The following is a 23,836-nucleotide window of genomic DNA, read 5'->3' as shown; positions in this document are numbered from 1 at the left end:
CAGCACCCCCAAACCATGTAACGTGGTTGTTAATAGGAACAATTTCTAAATAGGGAATATTGTATATAAAAAATCCTACAATAGAATGTACTACGAAGAAAAGAAAAGGTTTTATGAAGTAATGTAATTAATATGTACAGTATTTACCTTAGACCAGGGGTGCTCACACTTTTTCTGCAGGCGAGCTACTTTTCAATTGATCAAGACGCGGGGATCTACCTCATTCATATATATAATTTATATTTACTTATTTATGAAATATATGTTTTTGTTAACAAGTTAAAGGTGTTTAATGATAATGCAAGCATGTTTAACACATATAGTTAATATTTTTAATAAATTAAAGGTGTTTAATGATAATACAAGAATGTTTAATACATATAGTTAATATTGTTAACAAGTTAAAGGTGTTTAAAGATAATACAAGCATGTTTAACACATATAGTTAATATTGTTAACAAGTTAAAGGTGTTTAAAGATAATGCAAGCATGTTTAACACATATAGATTCCTTTCTTTCATGAAGACAAGAATATAAGTTGGTGTATTACCTGATTCTGATGACTTGCATTGATTGGAATCAGACAGTGGTGCTGATAACGTCCGCATTTTCAAATGAAGGATAAAAAAAGTCCTCCTTTCCGTCCAATACCACATGAAAGTGGTTGGTTTTTGGCATCTTATTTGTCCAGCTTCCGTACTCCTTTGTACATACGTTACAAGAAATACATTGGCGGCAAACTCCGTAGCTTGCTAGCTTGTGCACGCCAGCTTTCTGAGACTATTAGCTGGGAGCTGAGGAGAGCAGTGAGCAGCAGCGGTGGCCGCGCCCGGGAATAATTTTTGGTGATTTAACCCCCAATTCCAACCCTTGATGCTGAGTGCCAAGCAGGGAGGTAATGGATCCCATTTTTATAGTCTTTGGTATGACTCGGCCGGGGTTTGAACTCACAACCTACCGATCTCAGGGCAGACACTCTAACCTCTAGGCCACTGAGTAGGTATCTACCATATTCTCATGGATAAATGTCGGTTGTTTAAAAAAAATATTTTGATGTCCTTGGCGGGCGTTGTCGACTAATTCTGCGTCAGTATGGTGCAAACTAGCAGTGCTATGCTGGTACTGCTTCACCAAGTCGGGTACGTACATACCTCGGTTAGTTGTAGAAATGATTGGAAACTCAAGACAGCCATGACATTATGTTCTTTACCAGTGTATGTAAACTTTTGACCACGACTGTATGTATATATTTAGCTTGTTTTTTTAACTAGTTTTAACTGTCTGCTTCTCTACTTTGTTGTCTTCACAGTGCCGTGCCCCAGTCTCCGCCTCCCCCGGTGGTTCGCATCATCAACGGTTACATCACAGTGAAGCCTCCCAGCAGAGTCTTCAACCACTACAACTATTATAACCTACCATCTGCCTCGTCGTTATCCTCATCCTCACTCGTCCTCCTGTGTGTGTCGCTGATTGCCGTCCATCAGACATGGACTATGTTGCTCCAGTAGAGTATTTGTTGTACACACGGACTCCTTTAGTAGAAGTACATGGAGCGAAGCATCTCTCTGACAAACTGGGGGTATGGACATGTACGTGTGTGTGTGTGTGTGTGTGTGTGTGTGTGTGTGTGTGTGTGTGTGTGTGTGTGTGTGTGTGTGTGTGTGTGTGTGTGTGTGTGTGTGTGTGTGTGTGTGTGTGTGTGTGTTTTATCTATCAGCTCTTAAGCCTCCTGGCCTTACCACCCGCAGTGTTTTCAGACTTGTATTTATTCTTCCTTATTAGAAGAATTATTGTGTTTACTGCTACAGAATAGCCTACCACATCAGGGGACATTTGTATATATTGTTTAAATACTATAGATGTATTTTTAGTACGATCAAAAATAAAATATATCACATGTTGCCATTCGTGACTATACAAACAGATTAAAAATAAATCAGCAATTAGCCACAATTTTCTGAAGTGTCACTTAAATGCTATTTTCTTGGAACAGACACGTGATATTGTACTTTTGTGTGTCTCACTTGCTTGGTTGTTATTGTGGTTTTCTTTTCAATATAATTGTTTAATTTATTTAACTGCATTACTTTTCCTTTAAAGGGGCACTGAACTTTGTTGGGAATTTTGCCTATAGTTCACAATAATTATGAAAGACATGACAAAGGATGTTTGTTTTTTGTTTTTTTTAATACATTCTAAATATTAAATAAATGCGATCAAAAGTCCGCTTACAATGGAGCCTATGAGAGCCGCTCTATTCTGCCTATAAAGCCCTTAAAAACATCCAAACACCTCTAATAAGGTTGCATATTCATGATATAAATAAAAATGTTATTGTGGAGGGAAAGTGTGATCAGCGCGCCGAGAGGAGCAAAGGTCACCGCCTCTGTCGATGGTGTTGAGGGCGGAGCACCATCGGATTGGGGCGGGGCATGTGCTGACGGTGAGACACAGCTGGCAGGTGATTAGATTTCACTGGTGGTACGTGGTAATCTAATCATCTGTTGTCTTTAACAGTGAGCAGCCGGGAGCGGAGAGAGAGAGAGGATACGGACGCGACTGAAAGGTCACGTTCTGCGAACCAAAAAGACTTTGATAAAAACATATGTGCATTAAAACTTTGTTAAAACGGCCCTGTGAAGTGTCTGTCAGTGGGACCGCTATGAAGCGACTTCACAGTTATGTAGTAACAGGCACATTTATAATAACATTTAAATATAATAATAATAATAATAATACCTGCGATTTATATAGCGCTTTTCTAAGTACCCAAAGTCGCTTTACATGTTAAAAACCCATCATTCATTCACACCTGGTGGTGGTAAGCTACTTTTTGTAGCCACAGCTGCCCTGGGGAAGACTGACGGAAGAGTGGCTGCCAATTTGCGCCTACAGCCCCTCCGACCACCACCTATCATTCATTCAACATTCATTCACCGGTGTGAGCGGCACCGGGGGCAAGGGTGAAGTGTCCTGCCCAAGGACACAACGACATGGTAAGAGGCGGGGAGCGAACCTGCAACCCCCAGGTTTCTGACACGGGCGCTCTACCCACTACGCCATGCCGCCCAAAATATTTACGTACCTTGATCATTTTAAGCATACGCGGCACACTTTTCCCCCCACAATATCACTGATTATTACTTACTGCAGGCTTCATGAGAGCCAACAAACATAATAAAACATCACTTACTGTACACGGTCTGCTGTCGTTAGGATGCAGACTGCTAGCATCGTCATATATTCCCATTTAGATGAAGAAAAAGGGAGTGGAAACAAGCGTCTTTTCGTGTCGTTCTCGCCATATCCGGGTTTAAATTGGCTGTCAAAGTATACCAACTTGTCGGGATACGTCCTCAACCTTCTACTATCCATGATTTATGATCTACGATAAAGTTTGACGGGTACGGAAATGAAACGAAACATCAGTCGATCATGTCAACATTGGCACGGAAGCTTGTGATCACGGCACCACTATAAATACTTGGTCTGCGTTAGCGCTTATAATAACAATATCACTAATACTTGGTTAATGTTCAATAGAGTATTGTTGCCGCTTTTTGGATGGTTATTTATTGGGTTTTATGGGCTGAATAGAGGACCTCCAATTGGCTCCGCTGTAAGCTGACTTTTATTTACGTTGATTTACGAGTTAAGAGTACATTTCATAATGATTGTGAACGATAGGCAAAATTCCCCAAAAATTCAGTGCTCCTTCTGGTTGGCTAACTCAGTTTTTCATTAAACATTTTGTCATACACTCAACGCAAATCCAGTGAAAAGAATGCATCTCCAATTTTTATTTTTATTTTTTAAATATATAAACATAATAGATACATGCTTTTGATTGGACAGTGAACATATATCATTAATTCTATGTTTCAAAGGCTTTCACATGTCACTTAGATTATAAGATTGTTTAGTATTACCATGGCAACAATAAAATATTTATCTAGGTTGGCTGTGTTTATTCTTTGCATGCCACCACCTTGTCGTGACCCGAGTTCATGCCCGTGTTTACGTGAGGTTAATGTGCTGTGATAAGGCAGCTTTTAATACGCCGTGTGATGTGTGCACGTCGGTCGGCCACGAACAAGTCCAGCGTGTCCATCTTGCAGGAAACAAACAGGAAACCCAAGCTGTTGTTATACGGGCAGGAAATGAGCGTCAATTGGTTTGTTACATCAACAGGAAAAGAAAGCCAATTTTTAGTTTGCACTTTGATTTCGCAACGGATTCTTTTGGTTTTCAAACTGCTCAAATTCTTCAAGGATTATTGTTCTATGTCTGCACAAGTCTTACTGTTTTGGACAACGTGGCTGTAATTTTTTTACACCTGGTCACGAGTAAGCAAGTCTAAAGGGCACTGACAGTGAAGTGATCAATACAACTTTTGCAACAGCATTAATAATGGAGTGTGACTTCAGACTGTTCTACTGAGTGTAACACAACACCCTGAACAAACATAGCTTGTGTGTCACTAAGGCAAGAAACAACAAACACATGAATGCCGTTCACTTGTCTAATTGCCTCCTCTTGCTCGCATCTGCTGACAAGACACTTTTCCAATCAATGCCATTTAAGGTTGAGGGACTTACAGTCGTGGTCAAACGTTTACATACACTTGTAAAGAACATAATGTCATGGCTGTCTTGAGTTTCCAATAATATCTACAACTCTTATTTTTTTGTGATAGAGTGATTGGAGCACATACCTGTTGGTCATGCCATTTATGTCAAAATAGCTTGTCTCCATATTCCACATTTGCAGCTTCGAGTAGCTTTCACCTCACTCTATCAGCTCCAACGTTTCACCCTCTTCTTCGTGCTCGCTTCTAGAAGCAGCAGTTCATCCTCCGTTCATTCGGGTTCAAAAAGATATGGTTGTGTATCATCATTTCTCCAAAAATAGTCATCTTTGTTGTTTGTCATCAAGTCTGACATGATTAGAACACACGCAAGCGTTTTCCTAGCTACACTTGCACGGAAGATGAAAGGAAGCATATACCAGCGCTTTGCTTGGGGCTTAGATCCAACTGATGAAAAGTAGCAGCCGCCTGCTTTGTCAACCCAAGTGTCTGTGAAACCCTTGTTGATGTGGCTGATGACATTACCCAAGCACTGCTTAAACATGAGGAGCAATATGTCATCCAATCTAGTCAGTCACATTCACAACAAGAGGATGAGCCTGAAGATGGGGAGGAAGATGGGAAGAAACTGAAGAACCAGAAGCAGAAGTTTCTGTCAAAGTGCCTCATAAAAACTAAAAATAAGGCCTCTTTGTGTCTGCATTGTAAGACAGCAGACGAGAGCGTTCAAAACCCATCACTTGTCACACAGGGATAGATTTTTGGCTGGAAAAAAGTGTTTTTTTATGACAACTTGAAACCTTTGGCATTGGACTTGTTGTCTATGCCGGCTTCTTAAGCATTTGCAGAGGGTATTTAGTAGAGATGTCCGATAATATCCGATAAATGCTTTAAAATGTAATATCGGAAATGATCGGTATCGGTTTCAAAAAGTAAAATTTATGACTTTTTAAAACGCCGCTGTGTACACAGATGTAAGGAGAAGTACAGAGTGCCAATAAACTTTAAAGGCACTGCCTTTGCATGCCGGCCCAGTCACATAATATCTACGGCTTTTCACACACAAGTGAATGCAATGCATACTTGGTCAACAGCCATACAGGTCAGACTGAGGGTGGAGGTATAAACAACTTTAACACTGTTACAAATATGCGCCAGACTGTGAACCCACACCAAACAAGAATGACAAACACATTTCGGGAGAACATCCGCACCGTAACACAACATAAACACAACAGAACAAATACCCAGAACTCCTTGCAGCACTAACTCTTCCGGGACGCTACAATATACACCCCCCGCCACCCCCTACCCCAGAAACCCCGCCACCCCAACCCCACCCACCTCAACCTCCTCATGCTCTCTCAGGGAGAGCATGTCCCAAATTCCAAGCTGCTGTTTTGAGGCTTGAAAAAAAAAAATAATGCACTTTGTGACTTCAATAATAAATATGGCAGTGCCATGTTGGCATTTTTTTCCATAACTTGAGTTGATTTATTTTGGAAAACCTTGTTACATTGTTTAATGCATCCAGCGAGGGCATCACAACAGAATTAGGCATAATAATGTGTTAATTCCACGACTGTATATATCGGTATCGGTTGATATCGAAATCGGTAATCAAGAGTTGGACAATATCGGTATATCGGATATCGGCAAAAAAGCCATTATCGGACATCTCTGGTATTTAGTGTCTCAGGTGATCTCACTAGAGGCAAGGGTGACATTGGCACAAAGTGCTTTACTGAAAATGAATAGGACAAAATAAATCTGTTGAATGTTAAAGTGACACTGACTGACATCATTTGAGAAATGACCATTTTTACAATAATTGGTGGTTAATTGATTTTGTCCAGCACTATCAGATGTAACTATAAAAGGTAATAATGATGACCACAGCAAAACTACCGACCGTTAGTATTACCCCTTTTATCTAAATGATCAAAAACCAAGATTGATAAATGCGCTTTGATAAACTAATTTACTGTTGCCAGCTCGCTAGCTGAAATGCTAACATGAAAACTTGAACATGTTTCCTCGCTACTAAACAGCATTCCCAAATCTAAACTTATACAACAAACACGTTACTGTCTGAGCAACTAAGACATTCAGTTGAGGACATTGAACCTACAAGCTGTGCTCTCTGAGAACGGAATTATGATAATCGATCTTCTCTCAGAGAAATACGAAATCAAGGTGTTTTTGCAGTGCATTCGAGGACCGCTGAACAGAGTAGGACACAACGCCCCTGCCAGAAATAATACATAATTATAATACATTGCTTTTGTTACGCACTTTTCATTTCAATAAATATTTAAGTGGTGCAGTACAAACCAATATTTAAAACAACAAAAGCCTAGCCATTAATACAGATAAATACTGAGACTTAAAGACTGTCACTAAAGCAAAAGAAACACAAGACATGCAAAATAGTGGGTTTTCTAACAGTGTGTGTATTTATTTTAATTATAATTTAAAAAAAAAAAAAAAAAATATATATATATATATATATATATATATATATATATATATATATATATTTCTATATATTTCTATATATATATATATATATACATACTGTATTAGGGCTGTGAATCTTTGAGTGTCCCACGATTTGATTCAATATCGTTTCTTGGGGTCACGATTCGATTCAAAATCGATTTTTTTTTTCAATTCAACACGATTCTCGATTCAAAAACGATTTTTTTTCCCGATTCAAAACGATTCTCTATTCATTCAATACATAGGATTTCAGCAGGATCTACCCCAGTCTGCTGACATGCAAGCAGAGTAGTAGATTTTTGTAAAAAGCTTTTATAATTGTAAAGGACAATGTTTTATCAACTGATTGCAATAATGTACATTTGTATTAACTATTAAATGAACCAAAAATATGACTTATTTTATCTTTGTGAAAATATTGGACACAGTGTGTTGTCAAGCTTATGAGATGCGATGCAAGTGTAAGCCACTGTGACAGTTTTTTTTTTTTTTTTTTTATAAATGTCTAATGATAATGTCAATGAGGGATTTTTAATCACTGCTATGTTGAAATTGTAACTAATATTGATACTGTTGTTGATAATATTAATTTTTGTTTCACTACTTTTGGTTTGTTCTGTGTCGTGTTTGTGTCTCCTCTCAATTGCTCTGTTTATTGCTGGGTCGGGTTTGGTTTTGGAATTGGATTGCATTGTTATGTTATTGCTGAGTATCCATCCATCCATCCATTTTCTAACGCTTATTCCCTTCGGGGTCGCGGGGGGCGCTGGAGCCTATCTCAGCTACAATCGGGCGGAAGGCGGGGTACACCCTGGACAAGTCGCCACCTCATCGCAGGGCCAACACAGATAGACAGACAACATTCACACTCACATTCACACACTAGGGCCAATTTAGTGTTGCCAATCAACCTATCCCCAGGTGCATGTCTTTGGAGGTGGGAGGAAGCCGGAGTACCCGGAGGGAACCCACGCAGTCATGGGGAGAACATGCAAACTCCACACAGAAACATCCCGAGGCCGGGATTGAACTCACGACTACTCGGGACCTTCGTATTGTGAGGCAGACGCACTAACCCCTCTGCCACCGTGCTGCTGAGTATTGTTTTGTTATATTGATTAATACAAAATAAAAATAAAATAATAATAATAATATTATATATATATATATATATATATATATATATATATATATATATATATATATATATATATATATATATATATATATATATATATATATATATATATATATATATATATATATATATATATAACTTGGACAAAAGATTTCAGTGTTTGCAAGTACTTTTTGAGCACATTCAACAATACCATAATTATAATGATAACCGTGATAACTTTGGTCACAATAACCGTGGTATGAAACTCTCATATCGTTACATACCTACTGTATTGTTACACACCTCTATACAATGTCTTCTAAACCTGCAAGAAATAAAAGACATATGGACGCACTGTCTGCAGGTTAACCACCCACACATCTACGCAACAGTAAGTAGACCAAAGCTGATATTTAGAAATGACTCATACTGTACTGAATTACTATTACTATTAAAGACGATAGAGCAGGAGCAAGACCACTTACTCTATGTGGAGACCTTGCTCCTCCGGGTTCGTTGGACCACCAAGAACGGACATGACAGCTTCACAATGATTTATTTTGCAATAATAGTTTCTTCTTGTCCTTTTCCCCCATCAGGTCTTGCCAGTTCTGTCCGTCTCGCTCTCACTCTCGTTCGTGTTCGTGTTCCACCATCAACAACAACCCCCCCTCTTCTTCCCGACTGCTGCCTTTAACAGAGCGACAGGTGATCAGACAAACACTCTCAGCTGTGTCATCTACGCACCTGCAGCTGATCTCGAAGCCGGTCCTGGCACACCCCGCTTCGCTGCCGGTCCGCAGGCCACGCCCCCCCACACTCTACCACTACTTTTGTTGCACAACATGGGCGAGCTTGTCTGCCAATTTTATAAGCAAGATTGCTGTACAGTGCAATATAATCAATGCCCTCAGCACACTTGTTGTATTCAAACAAGACAGTAGTGTAGTCATACCCAATATAGAATGAAAGTACTTTGTTATACATATGACCGTTTTTGTCATATATTATTCAACATGAAAAAACAAGTTTAATTTCAGATAAAATAATAACACACGGCAAGGTTAGTGTGAAATGTACTTATTGATATATTAATGGAGTGGAGGTCTTGTTATGAATTTAGTTTTTGAGATGCTCTGCAACAACCTCCATACCAGTGGTTTTAGAGGCAGCTTCGGAGATGTGTTATCCTTTATATTTTAGTCGACAGCATTTTCTGTAATTTTAGACGACTAAAATGTTGAGTAATTTTTTAAACTAAAACCAGATCAAATTAAATGCATTTACATGACTAAAATATGACTAAAAGTAAAATAAATTAGTGTCAAAAATTATCACTAAAACTAAATTAAACGGTGACTATGTTAAGGGGAACTTGGTATTACAGCCCTAAAAGTGATGGAGCAAGAAGGTGCTCGGACTAAATGTCACATAAAGCACCCTGAAATGACATTTGTAGACATTATATGCTGATCTGTCAATTCATTTCTGTTTGTCTCCTTGTTTTTTTGTATTTACTTATCAGTGCTCTTATTTTGTTCCATTTCCTGTTTGTCTCTGAGCACTGATCACTCACCTGCCGTTGATTGGCAGGCGGTCCACACCTGCTGCCAATCAGCGTGTCCTCTTTATGCTTTGTCTCGAGCACTCCTCGGTGCTCGAAGATCACTTTATGTTGGTAACTGTTACATGCAAGACTGCTTCCCTCTCTGTTTGAGGAATTCAAATCATCTCACCTGCTCATCGTCCTCCTGGTTCTTGCATCTTGGGGTCACAAAAAACGGCAGCCATGCGAGTTCGTAACACATTAATTGACATTTTACATCTCTTCCCCTAAGTATGGCAGAGAACTGCGCACATCGCGTGAACAGCCCTACTCTACACCCCAAATACAAGACCCATCCTTTTCAAACTTCTTTTAAAGGCAAACAAAAATGTCACATATTGAAGTTAATAAGTTGCATCATTAAGTAAGGGCAACTTCTGCATGTCCAAAAATATGTAAAACGGTAATTATTGTGCACATTTTGGTGAAAGAGAAAAAAATACGACATTTTACAGAAAACAGTTTGGTTTTAATTTACAAACAATGCAGACTAGGGTTGTACGGTATTCCGGTATTAGTATATTACCGCAATACTAATGAATCATATTCGGTACTATACCGCCTCTGAAAAGTACCGGTCCGCCACCCCAACAAATAAAGTAAGTTTCTTACAATGATCATCCCTGCAGGATGAGGAATAGCTAAACATGCTTCACTACACTGTAGCTCACCGGCGTCAAAATGTAAACAAACGCCATTGGTGGATCTACACCAGGGGTGGGCAATTAAATTTCACCGGGGGCCGCATAAGCAACCCGGGCACTGCTGGAGGGCCACACGACAATATTTCAATTACATTTTGCTCAATATTATTTTTGATATACCGTAAGATAAATAATAATGATGATAATAATAATAATAATCAATAATAATAATAATAATTTAATTTAACCTAACTTAACTTTATACAAAAGCAGATTGCTTTTGATGGTCACTTTATCCTGCATTATCCAACATTTTTCCCCATCAGATTTGGACAACCATCTGTTGTTAAAAATAGTTTTTAATCATATTTATTTTATATAGTTTTTTTATATTGGTTTTATATGTAATTGTTTTTTCTTTTTATTCAGTCGTTGGTGGAGCTACGGATAATATTTGAATATTGTTAGTAATATTGTTGTGCAGCACTTTGGAAACATTTTGTTGTTTAAATGTGCTATATAAATAAAGTGGATTGGATTGTCACACCTGCCAGCTTGTCCCAACACCCATTTACCTCTGTGAACAAGTCATTACCTGTGGTTGTCTCTTTAATTGACTGCATCAGAGCTCTCATCCAAAGTTAGCGAAAAACAGTCCATGTCTCCGGGCATTATCAGCGCAACAAAGTCCAATAAGCACTCCTTAATAAACTCTCCGTCAGAAAACGCCTTACTTTTTCTAGCGCTTTTGTGAGAAATGACGAAACTTGTCCTGACGGCTGCATCTCTGGGGGTGTGAAATATGGCACAAAGTCCTTGTTGGGTTTGCAGTTTTACCATCAACGCATCAGCCTCCCTTGCGCGCGCTTCATCAGACACATTCCGGTATTTTCCCTCGTGTTTCTTCGTGTAGTGGCGATTAAAATGATATTTAAACACAGCAAGCTGTGTACCACACATTAAGCACACGGCTTTACCATTAATTTATGTAAAGAAATACTTGGCAGTCCATGTCTTGTTGGAAACACGCCATTCCTCATCAACTTTTCATTTTTTAGCGTCTCATCACTTGTCTCTATGCACCTTCACTCACAGGTTCCCCCCGGACATACGGCATAAATAACACATTTCAAAATAAAAGCAGCACAGTTGTATTGCGCGCACGACATAGATGTTTTTTAAACTTTATTTTGTAATTTGTAATTGCGCCGTTCAATTCACTCACAATCGCACACGCGCATACGTCCACACGGAAGTAATACAAATAACGCTTTTCAAAACAAAAGCAGCACCGTTGTATTGCACACTCGACATAGATACTTTTTGAAATTTATTTTGTAATTTATGATTGGCCTCACGCGGGCCGGACAGGGATGTGCAAAGGGACGGATGCGGCCCGCGGGCCGTACAATGCCCAGGTCTGATCTACACCGAACATCCTCTGTAATGATACCAAGGTCTACTATTATGATTACAGCGATATTTTTTGGCATCACATCTTCTTTTGTTGTTTAAATGTATGTTATGTTTATAAATTCAGTAAATATGTCCCTGGTTCACATGAGGACTTTGAATATGACCAATGTATGATCCTGTAACGACTTGGTATCGGTTCGATACCCAAATTTGTGGTATCATCCAAAACTAATGTAAAGTATCAAACAACAGAAGAATAAGTGATTATTACATTTGAACAGAAGTGTAGATAGAACATGTTAAAAGGGAGAGTAAGCAGATATTAACAGTAAATGAACAAGTAGATTAATAATTCATTTTCTACCACTTGTCCTTAATAATTTTGACAAAATAATAGAATGTAAATTTGACACATTATGTTACTGCATACATCAGCAGCCAAATTAGGAGCCTTTGTTTGCTGACTTGCTAATAAAAGACAAGTTGTCTTGTATGTTCAATATTTTATTTGAGGACAAACTTGCAATAAGAAACATATGTTTAATGTACCCTAAGATTTTTTGTTAAAATAAAGCCAATAATGCAATTTTGTTGGGATCCCCTTTATTTAGAAAAATACCAATAAGTACCGAAAAGTATCTAATTAATTTTGGTACTGGTACCGATACCAACATATTGGTATCGGGACAACACTAATGCAGACTTAGAGGAAAAACATGTACAAATGAACACCACACAAGGTTGGAGAATGAAAGAAGTGACGAGAGGACAACGCCAACCTGTAGGAATTGAAAGCAGATGTCCCCGCAGACGTCTGCTTCCTGTGCGGTGGGTTCAACTAAGACATGGCATCTAATAGCGCGTATTACGATTCTTCATTTTAGGGTGGAACGTGATCGCTTAATGATTCTGGAGATTTTCCAAAAATATTGCTTTGCTTTGTCACACTTGTCAGAGAGGTGCCTGCGAATGAATCGCTTCATTTATAAGAGATGGGATACGTCAAGAGTTCCCGGTTTTAACAACTTTAATGATTTCCTGTTATTAATTCCGTCCTCACGTGGATGGGTTTTGTTTTGGCCAGTGATTACTAATCTACCTGAACACGTGATTTTGTCCAGCGCTATCAAGATCCAGACCCTCCAGTTCAGAAGGTAAAAGCTCATTTTAGAATGACTTCAGTTTATTTTGCAAGTGTAGCTCTGGTCAGAGTGTTTCTAAGCTATTATCAGTACATCAGTCATGTAATAAGTGCCCCTAGTATATTTACATAAGAAATCTCCTTGGGTTTATAAATATTAGCAGTCCGCGTTCCAGCTTTACCAGAGGGGACTGTTGACTTTTTGTTCTCAGATTTCCTTTTTGATACGGATGAGAGTAAAAGGTTGGTTCTGTTGCATTTCTGGTGTTGTTTTAAAGGGCCCCTCTAATGGTGGCAACATAAACACTTATTTCATAGTTCTGGACCTAAAAATTATTCCTACAGGTATAATTCTCCTCAAAATAGACACCTTAGTGATTTTAGGCTTGTTTTCTCATTTTGGAACACCTACTTTAAGCTCCAAAATGTGGGCGGGCCTGTATCAGCCTGCTGACGTCACCTACAAAAGACCGGAGGCAATTTCAAATTGCATAGTATGTGTTTTGTCAAATTGTCTCACGCAAAATGGGACAGATTGTTATGATCCGCTGCCCGGATCATATTTCTGTTTACGTTTTCTAGTCACTTGTGTTTTTTCTGTTAGTCGTGATCTCTTTCTAGTTCCTGTTTAAGCACTTCTCAGTTTGGTTACCATAGTTACTGATTATTTTCACCTGCCGCGGGTGTTCCCGACGCGCACTTGTTTTTCATGAATGACATTATTATTTAAAGCTTGCCTCCCCAACCAGTCGGTCTGGCTTCGTAGTTTGTTTTCACACAACAGATGACGACGTATGTTTCCTGTGCTTTAGCTGCTAGTTTTTACGCTAGGCTAATTTTGCTTGCTAGCTCCCACGGTAGCCCTTTTGTTTTTGCCTTATGTGCCTTGTGCACGTCTTTGTTTTTTTCCTGCATGTTTAGTTCCTAAATAAATAATTTTCCTACCTGCAAGCTGTGTCCGAGCCCGTGTGCATTCCTGGGAGAACACCTCGCACCACGATGCGACCCCGTCGTCACAGTACGAAGCCAGCAAAAAGTTCTCCCGCAGCAAGCACGTCGGAGGAGATGGACGAAGGTGCGTGGATGGTGTTGCGAGCGATGGAGGCGGAGACTCTCCGCTATTCCCCCTCGGAGCGCCAGGACCTGATCTGGGGTCCTAACGGAAGATTGGTCCCAGTCAACTCCGTATGGCCCGAGGACATCGCCACACCTCCGCACCACCGGACGCGTCAGCGAAGACGGAAGCCGCCCAAGAGGTCTTCACTTCGCTGCCAAGACGCGCCACTCCCACAGACTCCTCCACCACTACACAGTAAGCTACCTTCAGCCCAAGATTCCCCTTCTCAGATGTTTGGCAACCCAATCGACCACTTCGCCAAACAATTCACCGATTGGGCTGTCAGTCAGCTGGAGACCCGCACGGATGACGTCATCCCGCCCACTGTGGATGACGTCAGAGACGAAGATTTTTTTTTTAATTCTTCTACTCCTTTTTGTCAGCTGCTTCCTAAGGACTTTAATTCTAAGATAAAACATTATCAGGACATTTTTGTTAAATCTAAATCTAGTCAGTCCCAGTCACCTGACTTTCTAGCTCCACCCCCAGTGACTATTGCCCCGCCCACTGCACATATTTTTTTCCCCCTGTGCTCCCACCCAGTCTCAAGTGGGGAGTAAGAATAGACATTTTGGACAATTTAGAGGAGAGGATTCTGCCCTCCGCCTGACCTCCCTCCACCCACCCTTGAAGACGGTTCCAAACCGCAAGGAGCGCGTCTGGGATCCGCTTTTTGAGGGGGGGGGGGCTAGTACTGGGAGCTGTGCGAGTGGGGTGGCACAACGACGTGCTAAGCCGCAACCTCCTGCTCGGCCACCGCCACCTGTCTTTCGGCGGGCTAAGCCGCAACCTCCTGCTCGGCCACCGCCACCTGTCCTTCGGCGGGCTAAGCCACAACCTCCTGCTCGGCCACCGCCACCAGTCCGTCTGCGTGCTAGAACGCAACCACCTGCCCGGCCGCCACCACCGGTTTTTCGGCCTGCTAAGCCGCAACCGCCAGCTAGGCCACCTGCACCTCGGCTGGTTCCAACACCAGTACCTGCACCTCGGCTGGTTCCCACACCAGTACCTGCTCCTCGACTGGTTCTCGCACCAGCACCTGCTCCTCGACTGGTTCTCGCACCAGCACCTGCTCCTCGACTGGTTCTCGCACCAGCACCTGCTCCTCGACTGGTTCTCGCACCAGCACCTGCTCCTCGACTGGTTCTCGCACCAGCACCAACTCCTCGACTGGTTCTCGCACCAACTCCTCAGCTGGTTCTCGCACCAGCACCGCCTCCTGCTTCGGCTGCCACGACAGCGACTCCTGCTGCCACGACAGCGACTCCTGCTGCCACGACTGTGACTCCGGCTGCCACGACTGCGACTCCGGCTGCCACGACTGCGACTCCGTCTGCCACGACTGTGACTCCGGCTGCCATGACAGCGACTCCGGCTGCCACGACAGCGGCGACTCCGGCTGCCACGACAGCGACTCCTCCGGCTGCCACGGCGACGTCGACTCCTCCGGCTGCCACGGCGACGTCGACTCCTCCGGCTGCCACGGCGACGTCGACACCTACCGCTTCCATGGCGACGTCTCAGCGACCTCGAGTGGTCCGGCTGCGCAAGCAGCTCTCTCAGAGGTCAGGTAATGGACGCCAGTGGCGCAAACAGCAGCGACATCCAAGACTTTGTTGCAGGACTCAGAGGCTGCTGAACTTCTGGCGCCACTCACGCCCACCTTCTCGGCGGCCACGAATGTGGTCTTTCCGTGGTCGCCCGCCTCGGCGTTCCATTCGCCGCCGCCACCTGACCCTTCCCCGGTGGATTCGGGGACACGTGGCCTGGCGACCCTCCGCCAATTCCTCCCTCCTCCCTCCCTTGACTTGTGAACTGCCTTGTAGTCGGGGGGGATTTTTTAGTTTTTCCAGGGGACATCTGGGATCTGTCCCTTAAGGGGGGGGTACTGTTTTGATCCGCTGCCCGGATCATATTTCTGTTTACGTTTTCTAGTCACTTGTGTTTTTTCTGTTAGTCGTGATCTCTTTCTAGTTCCTGTTTAAGCACTTCTCAGTTTGGTTACCATAGTTACTGATTATTTTCACCTGCCGCGGGTGTTCCCGACGCGCACCTGTTTTTCATGATTGACATTATTATTTAAAGCTTGCCTCCCCAACCAGTCGGTCTGGCTTCGTAGTTTGTTTTCACACAACAGATGACGACGTATGTTTCCTGTGCTTTAGCTGCTAGTTTTTACGCTAGGCTAATTTTGCTTGCTAGCTCCCACGCTAGCCCTTTTGTTTTTGCCTTATGTGCCTTGTGCACGTCTTTGTTTTTTTCCTGCATGTTTAGTTCCTAAATAAATAATTTTCCTACCTGCAAGCTGTGTCCGAGCCCGTGTGCATTCCTGGGAGAACACCTCGCACCACGATGCGACCCTGTCGTCACACAGATCAAACGAAAGGAGTGTAATTTACAGCGATCATTTGAATGAGTCTGACTTCAAAGAAGAAAGATTTTGGTCAGAGTTTGGATAGGGAAAAATATTCAAAGAGTTAAGCCAAATGTGATCCTGGAAATCAGGAGCACCGATGGAAAATGGGAATGAGGAAAATGAAGATAAGCCGCTAGTATTCTTTTTTGTGTCCTCTTCTACAAATGTTTTAATCCCACATGCCTTTATCTACACTGTCTATGAAGGGAAATAGGCTCCAGTTCTGTAGATGAAGTCACACCAAGATGGGGCAACGTATCAAGTCTGGCGATGGAAAGGGGACATTCCAAGACCATTACTCAAAAACTAATTGATATTATGGGAAATGACTGTCAGATTCATTTTCAGGAGAAAAAAATAGATAACGACAATTTATTGGTGACATTTCCGTCATTTGGACACTATTGGTCCTTTAAAGGCCTACTGAAATGAAATTTTCTTATTTAAACGGGGATAGCAGATCCATTCTATGTGTCATACTTGATCCTTTCGCGATATTGCCATATTTTTGCTGAAAGGATTTAGTAGAGAACATCGACGATAAAGTTTTGGTCGCTGATAAAAAAGCTTTGCCTGTACCGGAAGTAGCGTGACGTCGCAGGTTGAAGGGCTCCTCACATTTCCCCATTGTTTACACCAGCAGCGAGAGCGATTCCGACCGAGAAAGCGACGATTACCCCATTAATTTGAGCCAGGATGAAAGATTTGTGGATGAAAATATTAATAAATCCATCTTCTTGTCTTACATAATGATTGTGAACGATAGGGAAAATTCAGAAAAAAAGTGCAGCTTTAAGTTCTCGTTAAATGGGCCACTTCATTATTCAAAACCAACTTTTCTAACCTGATGGTACCTGCTGTTGTTAAATCCTGCAAATTTGAACCCAAACCGTGGAGGCATTGCAGAGATATTTATTAAATAATTAGCTCTGTCCTGTGACGTTGTAAGACCTGTGATGTCAGCGGATTATCTATATATAGTAGAAATTGTATCTGAACATATTTGCGCGAGTTCGCATTTTTAATTTATGTAGGAGCATGTACACTAAATTGACCCGAGTGTGAGTGTGAATGTTGTCTGTCTATCTGTGTTGGCCCTGCCATGAGGTGGCAAATTGTCCAGGGTGTACCCCACCTTCCACCCTAATGCAGCTGGGATAGGCCACAGCATCCCCTGCCACCCCGAAAGGGACAAGCGATAGAAAATGGATGGATGGATGTTCACAATGAAACCCAATAAAGGAAAATACTTTGTTGTTGGTTGCGTTAACCAGCACAAGTCGTCACACAAACTTTGAGCTTAATTTGAAGTAAAAAGTACCTTACTTTTACATTTTATGATTTGTGGTAATGTGCCTTCAACTGTGAAGAAGTCGCTCCGTGTTTGTGCAAAGCAAAACACTTCAAAGATTGCAGTTTCACAATCCTGTAAAGATGGATTTCTTTCGAAAAACTACTTTTAATGTAAGAGACAATGAAAACGTATCTGTGGAAGTTTCCTCCTAGCAGGTTTGGTGGATCACACACATCAGCTGGAGACCGTTGTTCTGGTTTGACAATGGTTTTATTTTTCCACAATATATTCACATGACACTCGACTTTTCAGTCCTCCTCTGTGTTATGCCTCTCCTCCTCCTGCTCCCGGCCGCTTACTGTTAAAGACAACAGATGATTAGATTAACACGTACCACCTGTGAAATCTAATCACCTGCCAGCTGTGTCTCGCCGTCAGCACATGCCCCGCCCCTATCCGATGGTGCTCGTCCTCAGCACCATAGACAGAGGCGGTGACCTTTGCTCCTACAGGCGCGCTGGCCACACCTCCCTCCGCAGTATCTATAGTAGGTTGTGACTGCTACTGCTAGCAATTTTAGCTTGATTTGTTGTGTAGCTATCTTGACCCTCTAATGTAAGAGAACAGCTTCATCATCTTCTGGCAAAATAAAGAATGATTTCTCTAAAAACTACTTTTAATTGGATCAGTGCCTACTCTGTTCGGTAATGGACGAGTAAGTTATATAATCCATTATTACGTTAGCGAAGTAACTCATAGCGTAGTTTATAGCCTTCAGCCTCGGTGTACTAAATGGCTGTAACAGCTGCTCGTTGCAGGAGCTCTGCTCTTTTTTTTTATCCTTCTTTTGTGCTCTTGATGTTTCCATCTTGTTTTTAAGTGTTTTTTGCTTTTTGAATCGAGCCCCTTTGGGTCTGTGCAACAAGGGGTGGCACTTTTGTGACTTCTGTGGTGCTTTTTTGTGAACTTTTGGATCTGCGTCAGCCATGTTTGCACCGGAGACAACCCGCTGGCTCTCTGCCACTCCGGGGTCCACATGGAGAGAGCGGAGGAGATGTGGCGGAAGAGACGGGGCTGCTGAGGATTTGGATGGACGAGCTTCACGAAGCCCTGGCTAAGCGAGCATGTATCGGACACTTGGGTCTCCTCCCTGGACGGATTCTCAATAATCCACGCGGTCTGGACATTGATTGGACATTGGCCGAGAGCTAGTGGGCATCTTAGGACTGAGTCGGCTGTCTTGGTTGCTTTGTTATGTCTGTTGCTGTCTTTGGCTGTGTTGCCCCTACCCCAGCAGACAATGGCGTGGAGCACCGCTGAGGCCACCGTAGTTAAATTGCGTGTTGAGTTGGTGTTTTTGTTTTGCAGTATGCATTATTTATTGCACATTTTTTGGTTTTTCATTGTTTTGCTTTTTTAGCAGTGTAATTTTAATGTGTTTTATGTTGTTTGTGTTCTTTGCTTTTCCCCTCTTGTTTTCATGTGTTTTTGCGGACTTTTTGTATGTGCATTGCAACCACATAATTACCCAATTGTGGGACAAACAAAGTCTAACCTATCCTATCCTCGCAAAGGGTCAAAGCAGCATTGCAGTGGAGTTGTTAATGTGATATAGAGTAAAAGTTAAAGTACCACTGATAGTCACAGACTATTTCATTGTTATCCCATTGGGTTTAGTTTTTTCTTGCCCTGATGTGGGATCTGAGCCGAGGATGTCGTTGTGGCTTGTGCAGCCCTTTGAGACACTTGTGATTTAGGGCTATATAAGTAAACATTGATTGATTGATTGATTGATGACACACTAGGTGTGGTGAAATTATCCTCTGCATTTGACCCATTTTCTTGTTCCACCCCCTGGGAGGTGAGGGGAGCAGTGAGCAGCAGCGGTAGCGGTGCTCAGGAATCATTTTGGTGATTCAACCCCCAATTCCAACCCTTGATGCTGAGTCAGGTAATGGGTCCCATTTTTATAGTCTTTGGTATGACTCGGCCGGGGTTTAAACTCCTGACCTACCGATCTCAGGGCGGACACTCTAACCACAAGACCACTGAGCAAGATATGAAATGTAAAATAGAATATAAAAAGCCTTTTATTGTCACAATGAATACACATGTATATGTCCAGGATCTAGCATTGGAGAGATACAGACTTGATAGAAGTTTAGCCTCAGCATATAGTTAAAGTTAAAGGCTTACTGAAACCCACTACTACCGACCACGCAGTCTGATAGTTTATATATCAATGATGAAATCTTAACATTGCAACACATGCCAATACGGCCGGGTTAACTTATAAAGTGCAATTTTAAATTTCCCGCGAAATATCCTGCTGAAAACATCTCGGTATGATGACGTCTGCGCGTGACGTCACGGATTGTAGCGGACATTTTGGGACACCATTGTGACCAGCTATTAAGTCGTCTGTTTTCATCGCAAAATTCCACATTATTCTGGACATCTGTGTTGGTGAATCTTTTGCAATTTGTTTAACGAACAATGGAGACAGCAAAGAAGAAAGCTGTAGGTGGGAAGGGGTGTATTAGCGGCAGGCTGCAGCAACACAAACACGTTGCCGGTGTTTCATTGTTTACATTCCTGAAAGATGACAGTCAAGCTTTACCATTGGCCTGTGGAGAACTGGGACAACAGACTCTTACCAGGAGGACTTTGAGTTGGATATGCCGTACCGTGAGTACGCAGCTGCGGCTTCCAAACATTTGATCGCTTGCCCGTACGTGCGTGCCGTTATGTGCATGTCACGTACGTAACTTTGGGGAAATATATCTGCTGTATGAACTTTGCGGAGGTGAACGGTACTTTGGGCTGTGGGATTGAGTGTGTTGTGCAGGTGTTTGATTTGTATTGGCGGGTTATATGGACGGGAGGGGGGAGGTGTTTGTTATGCGGGATTAATTTGTGGCATATTAAACATAAGCCTGGTTGTGTTGTGGCTAATAGAGTATTTATATGTCTTGTGTTTATTTACTGTTTTAGTCATTCCCAGCTGAATATCAGGTCCCACCCGCCTCTCACAGCATCTTCCCTATCTGAATCGCTTCCACTGCCCTCTAGTCCTTCACTCTCACTTTCCTCATCCACAAATCTTTCATCCTCGCTCAAATTAATAGGGAAATCGTCGCTTTCTTGGTCCGAATCGCTCTCGCTGCTGGTGGCCATGATTGTAAACAATGTGCAGATGTGAGGAGCTCCACAACCTGTGACGTCACGCTACTTCCGGTACAGGCAAGGCTTTTTTATCAGCAACCAAAAGTTGCGAACTTTATCGTCGATGTTCTCTACTAAATCCTTTCAGCAAAAATATGCAATGTCGCGAAATGATCAAGTATGACACATAGAATGGACCTGCTATCCCCGTTTAAATAAGAAAATCTAATTTCAGTAGGCCTTTAAAGTTAATGTACCAATGATTGTCACACACACACTAGGTGTGGCGAAATTGTACCAGATCTAGAGACTCACTTCTTCTTCCTCGCTCGTCCATTCGCCACGTCTCCACCTTGTGCTGATAGTAAACCACGGTGAGCTTGTTGGTCTCCCTATGTCATCTCAGATGTTGTGTTGTGGGGGAAGTCACTCAAAACAGATGTCTGGTGGTGCTAACCAATGTCCATTAGCAGGCAAGGTGATGACAATTCTCAGGGCCTACACCAATATTCTTCCAGGGTGCCCAGAATTTATAGCATCTGCCTTGTACATAAGGCACAATAGTCCAAAATAAAAGAAAGAAAGCTACAATCTACAAAACATGGCTGCCGGGCCAGGGGCGAAGGTTCACTCAGCGTCAAGGGACGTTTATTTGCATCTAACAACTCCTCCTCTCAAAAAAACTTTTTTTCAATGAGAGACAAAAAGTGGCTTGAAGATGGTCTGTTAAACAAAATCTATGCAACATTTTCACCAAATAATCGTTATTACATGTTATGTAGACCACAAGGAAGGGTTTCAAATGTAGCAAAAATCCTGGTATGACCCCTTTAAGTTTTACTTTGAAACCTCTAAACCAGGGGTGTCAAAGTGTCATGTCTGTGATCATGTTTTGTTTAGTTATGTTTTGCTTGGTTTTTGGACACTTTTTAGTTCCTGTTTTCACTCACTTGCTTTGTCACCATAGCAACCATTAGTTTCACCTGGTTTACATCCTCATGTCACACACCTGTCTCACGTTTTCACATTTTGAGTCACGCACCTGCTGTCACTAATCATGTCACTATTATTTAAGCTTCCAGTTGCCAGGCTGTCTTTCTGGCGACATCACTCTGCTTCATGCCATGTTTACGGTTTCATGCTTAGTTCACGCTGCTTGTTTCATGGTCCATGCTGCCCTGTTCACGTCATCGCAAGTACGTTTTTTTTATTAATGCCACAATTAGTGTTTTTGTTTCATGTTCACAGTTAATTGCCTTTGTGCTAGTCTTTGGTTTCATTTCATTTCATTAGTCCCTCGGACCCCATCAAGTCATAAAAATGTGGTCCCACAGTACATTTTTGGGGTCCTACTTTTTTGTAACCGTTTTGAAAACAAAGGATAAATGTATGCATTATCCTGTTATATCGCACATTATATATAGTGTTTTGGAAAAAGGTTGTCATAAACGTTAGTTAATTCATTAAAAAAATAATACAAAGGAAAACAAATTGTTATGCATGTATTCAGTTATAAACATTCATTCACTTTCTTCTTTCCTTCATGGATCTAAACTTTACCGTTGCCGGTATTTTTTTCTATATTTTTATTGTAATATTTTCAGAATGTGTTTGTTCTATTTTTGTCCAAAGTAAGACAAAGAAAACAATCTGAAGTTGTTTTTATTGCCATGATTTTAATAGCGTGTGAACAGATTTTCCTCCAGCCCCTGGGGCTAGAAAGAATTTGACATCCCTGCTCTAAACCATTTTGCTATAAATTGGCTTTTAACAAACCTGTAACAGAAGTATTCATATTATAATATATCAAATAAGAACCGTCCACCATTTATACATTGGAACTCTGTGTGACACCAACATGTGAGATGCTGTTCATTCTTCGATTCTTTGTACACACATCAAATCATCCCTAAATCACATTTTATGCGTTGGTAAAGTTTAAGGGCAAGTCGAGTCCTGCTGGGTGTACCAAAGGCATGGTGGGGTGTCCACAAAGTCGCCTCTTCTGTGAAAAACAACCCTTCACCCTGAAAACGACAGGAACGCACTCACATTGAGTTCAAAGCGTTTACGGACCTTTAAAAGAGAGTCGCTGGAAATATTACAAATACCTCATTTTAGGACTGGGAGTAGGATTTAAACCTCAATATAAGATGACAAATAAGAACCCTTTTAAACCCCTTCTGAGTCGTGTGCCTATTATAGGACACAGACGTGAGTACAAAACAACAAAGTTTCATTTTCAACAACATACAACCACAAAAAATGCAAACACTACAACACAATGACATAAAGCCACAACACAACAACGTTATGCCACAACACAACATAACACAGCTTTCCACAATATGGTCGCAAAAGCCACAAAACATGCACATGCAAAAGCCACAACACAAGGCAACAACTTTCAGCTGCAACACAACATGAAGTGACAGCGAAAGTGACCTTAACTGTACAAACCAGTTGAGAATGAGAAGTGCTGACCTAAATAACACATTTTAGATCTCAATGAATGAAATAAGCCAGTTGAAAAGTTGTATTACTGAAATTGCGGCATGCATTTATAACAAAATAACATAAGACTGATGAATGGAAGTTATAAGAATCCATTAAAAAGTGACTAAAAACAATTGTCACCATGGGCGTCACTAGCTTTTAAGGACAGGGGGGCTTAGCCCCCAGGAGATGCACAGGATGCAAGGCGAAGTAGCGCACGAGCACAAAACTTCACAAATGGCTAACAATGACTTACAAATTAATCATTGTTATTATTTCAGTGGGTTTATTTTCAATGTGTGTTCAGTACAACAACAAACATGGGTTTGCA

The 23,836-nt window shown here is 41.6% G+C and overlaps 1 protein-coding gene across 1 annotated transcript in view; it reads left to right on the top strand.

The window, feature by feature from the left end:
* Positions 1-4,333, top strand: part of trabd2a (TraB domain containing 2A) — a 214,510-nt gene extending 210,177 nt beyond the window's left edge. Inside the window, exon 7 of the mRNA XM_062031161.1 lies at positions 1,310-4,333. Within this exon, the coding sequence (XP_061887145.1) occupies positions 1,310-1,508 (199 nt within the window). The 3' untranslated portion in view covers positions 1,509-4,333. The remainder of the gene's footprint in view (positions 1-1,309) is intronic.
* Positions 4,334-23,836: the final 19,503 nt, after the last annotated feature.

Source organism: Entelurus aequoreus, linkage group LG21 (genome assembly GCF_033978785.1).
Source record: "Entelurus aequoreus isolate RoL-2023_Sb linkage group LG21, RoL_Eaeq_v1.1, whole genome shotgun sequence".
Lineage (NCBI taxonomy): Eukaryota > Metazoa > Chordata > Actinopteri > Syngnathiformes > Syngnathidae > Entelurus > Entelurus aequoreus.
This window is presented reverse-complemented; position numbering and strand designations above follow the sequence as displayed.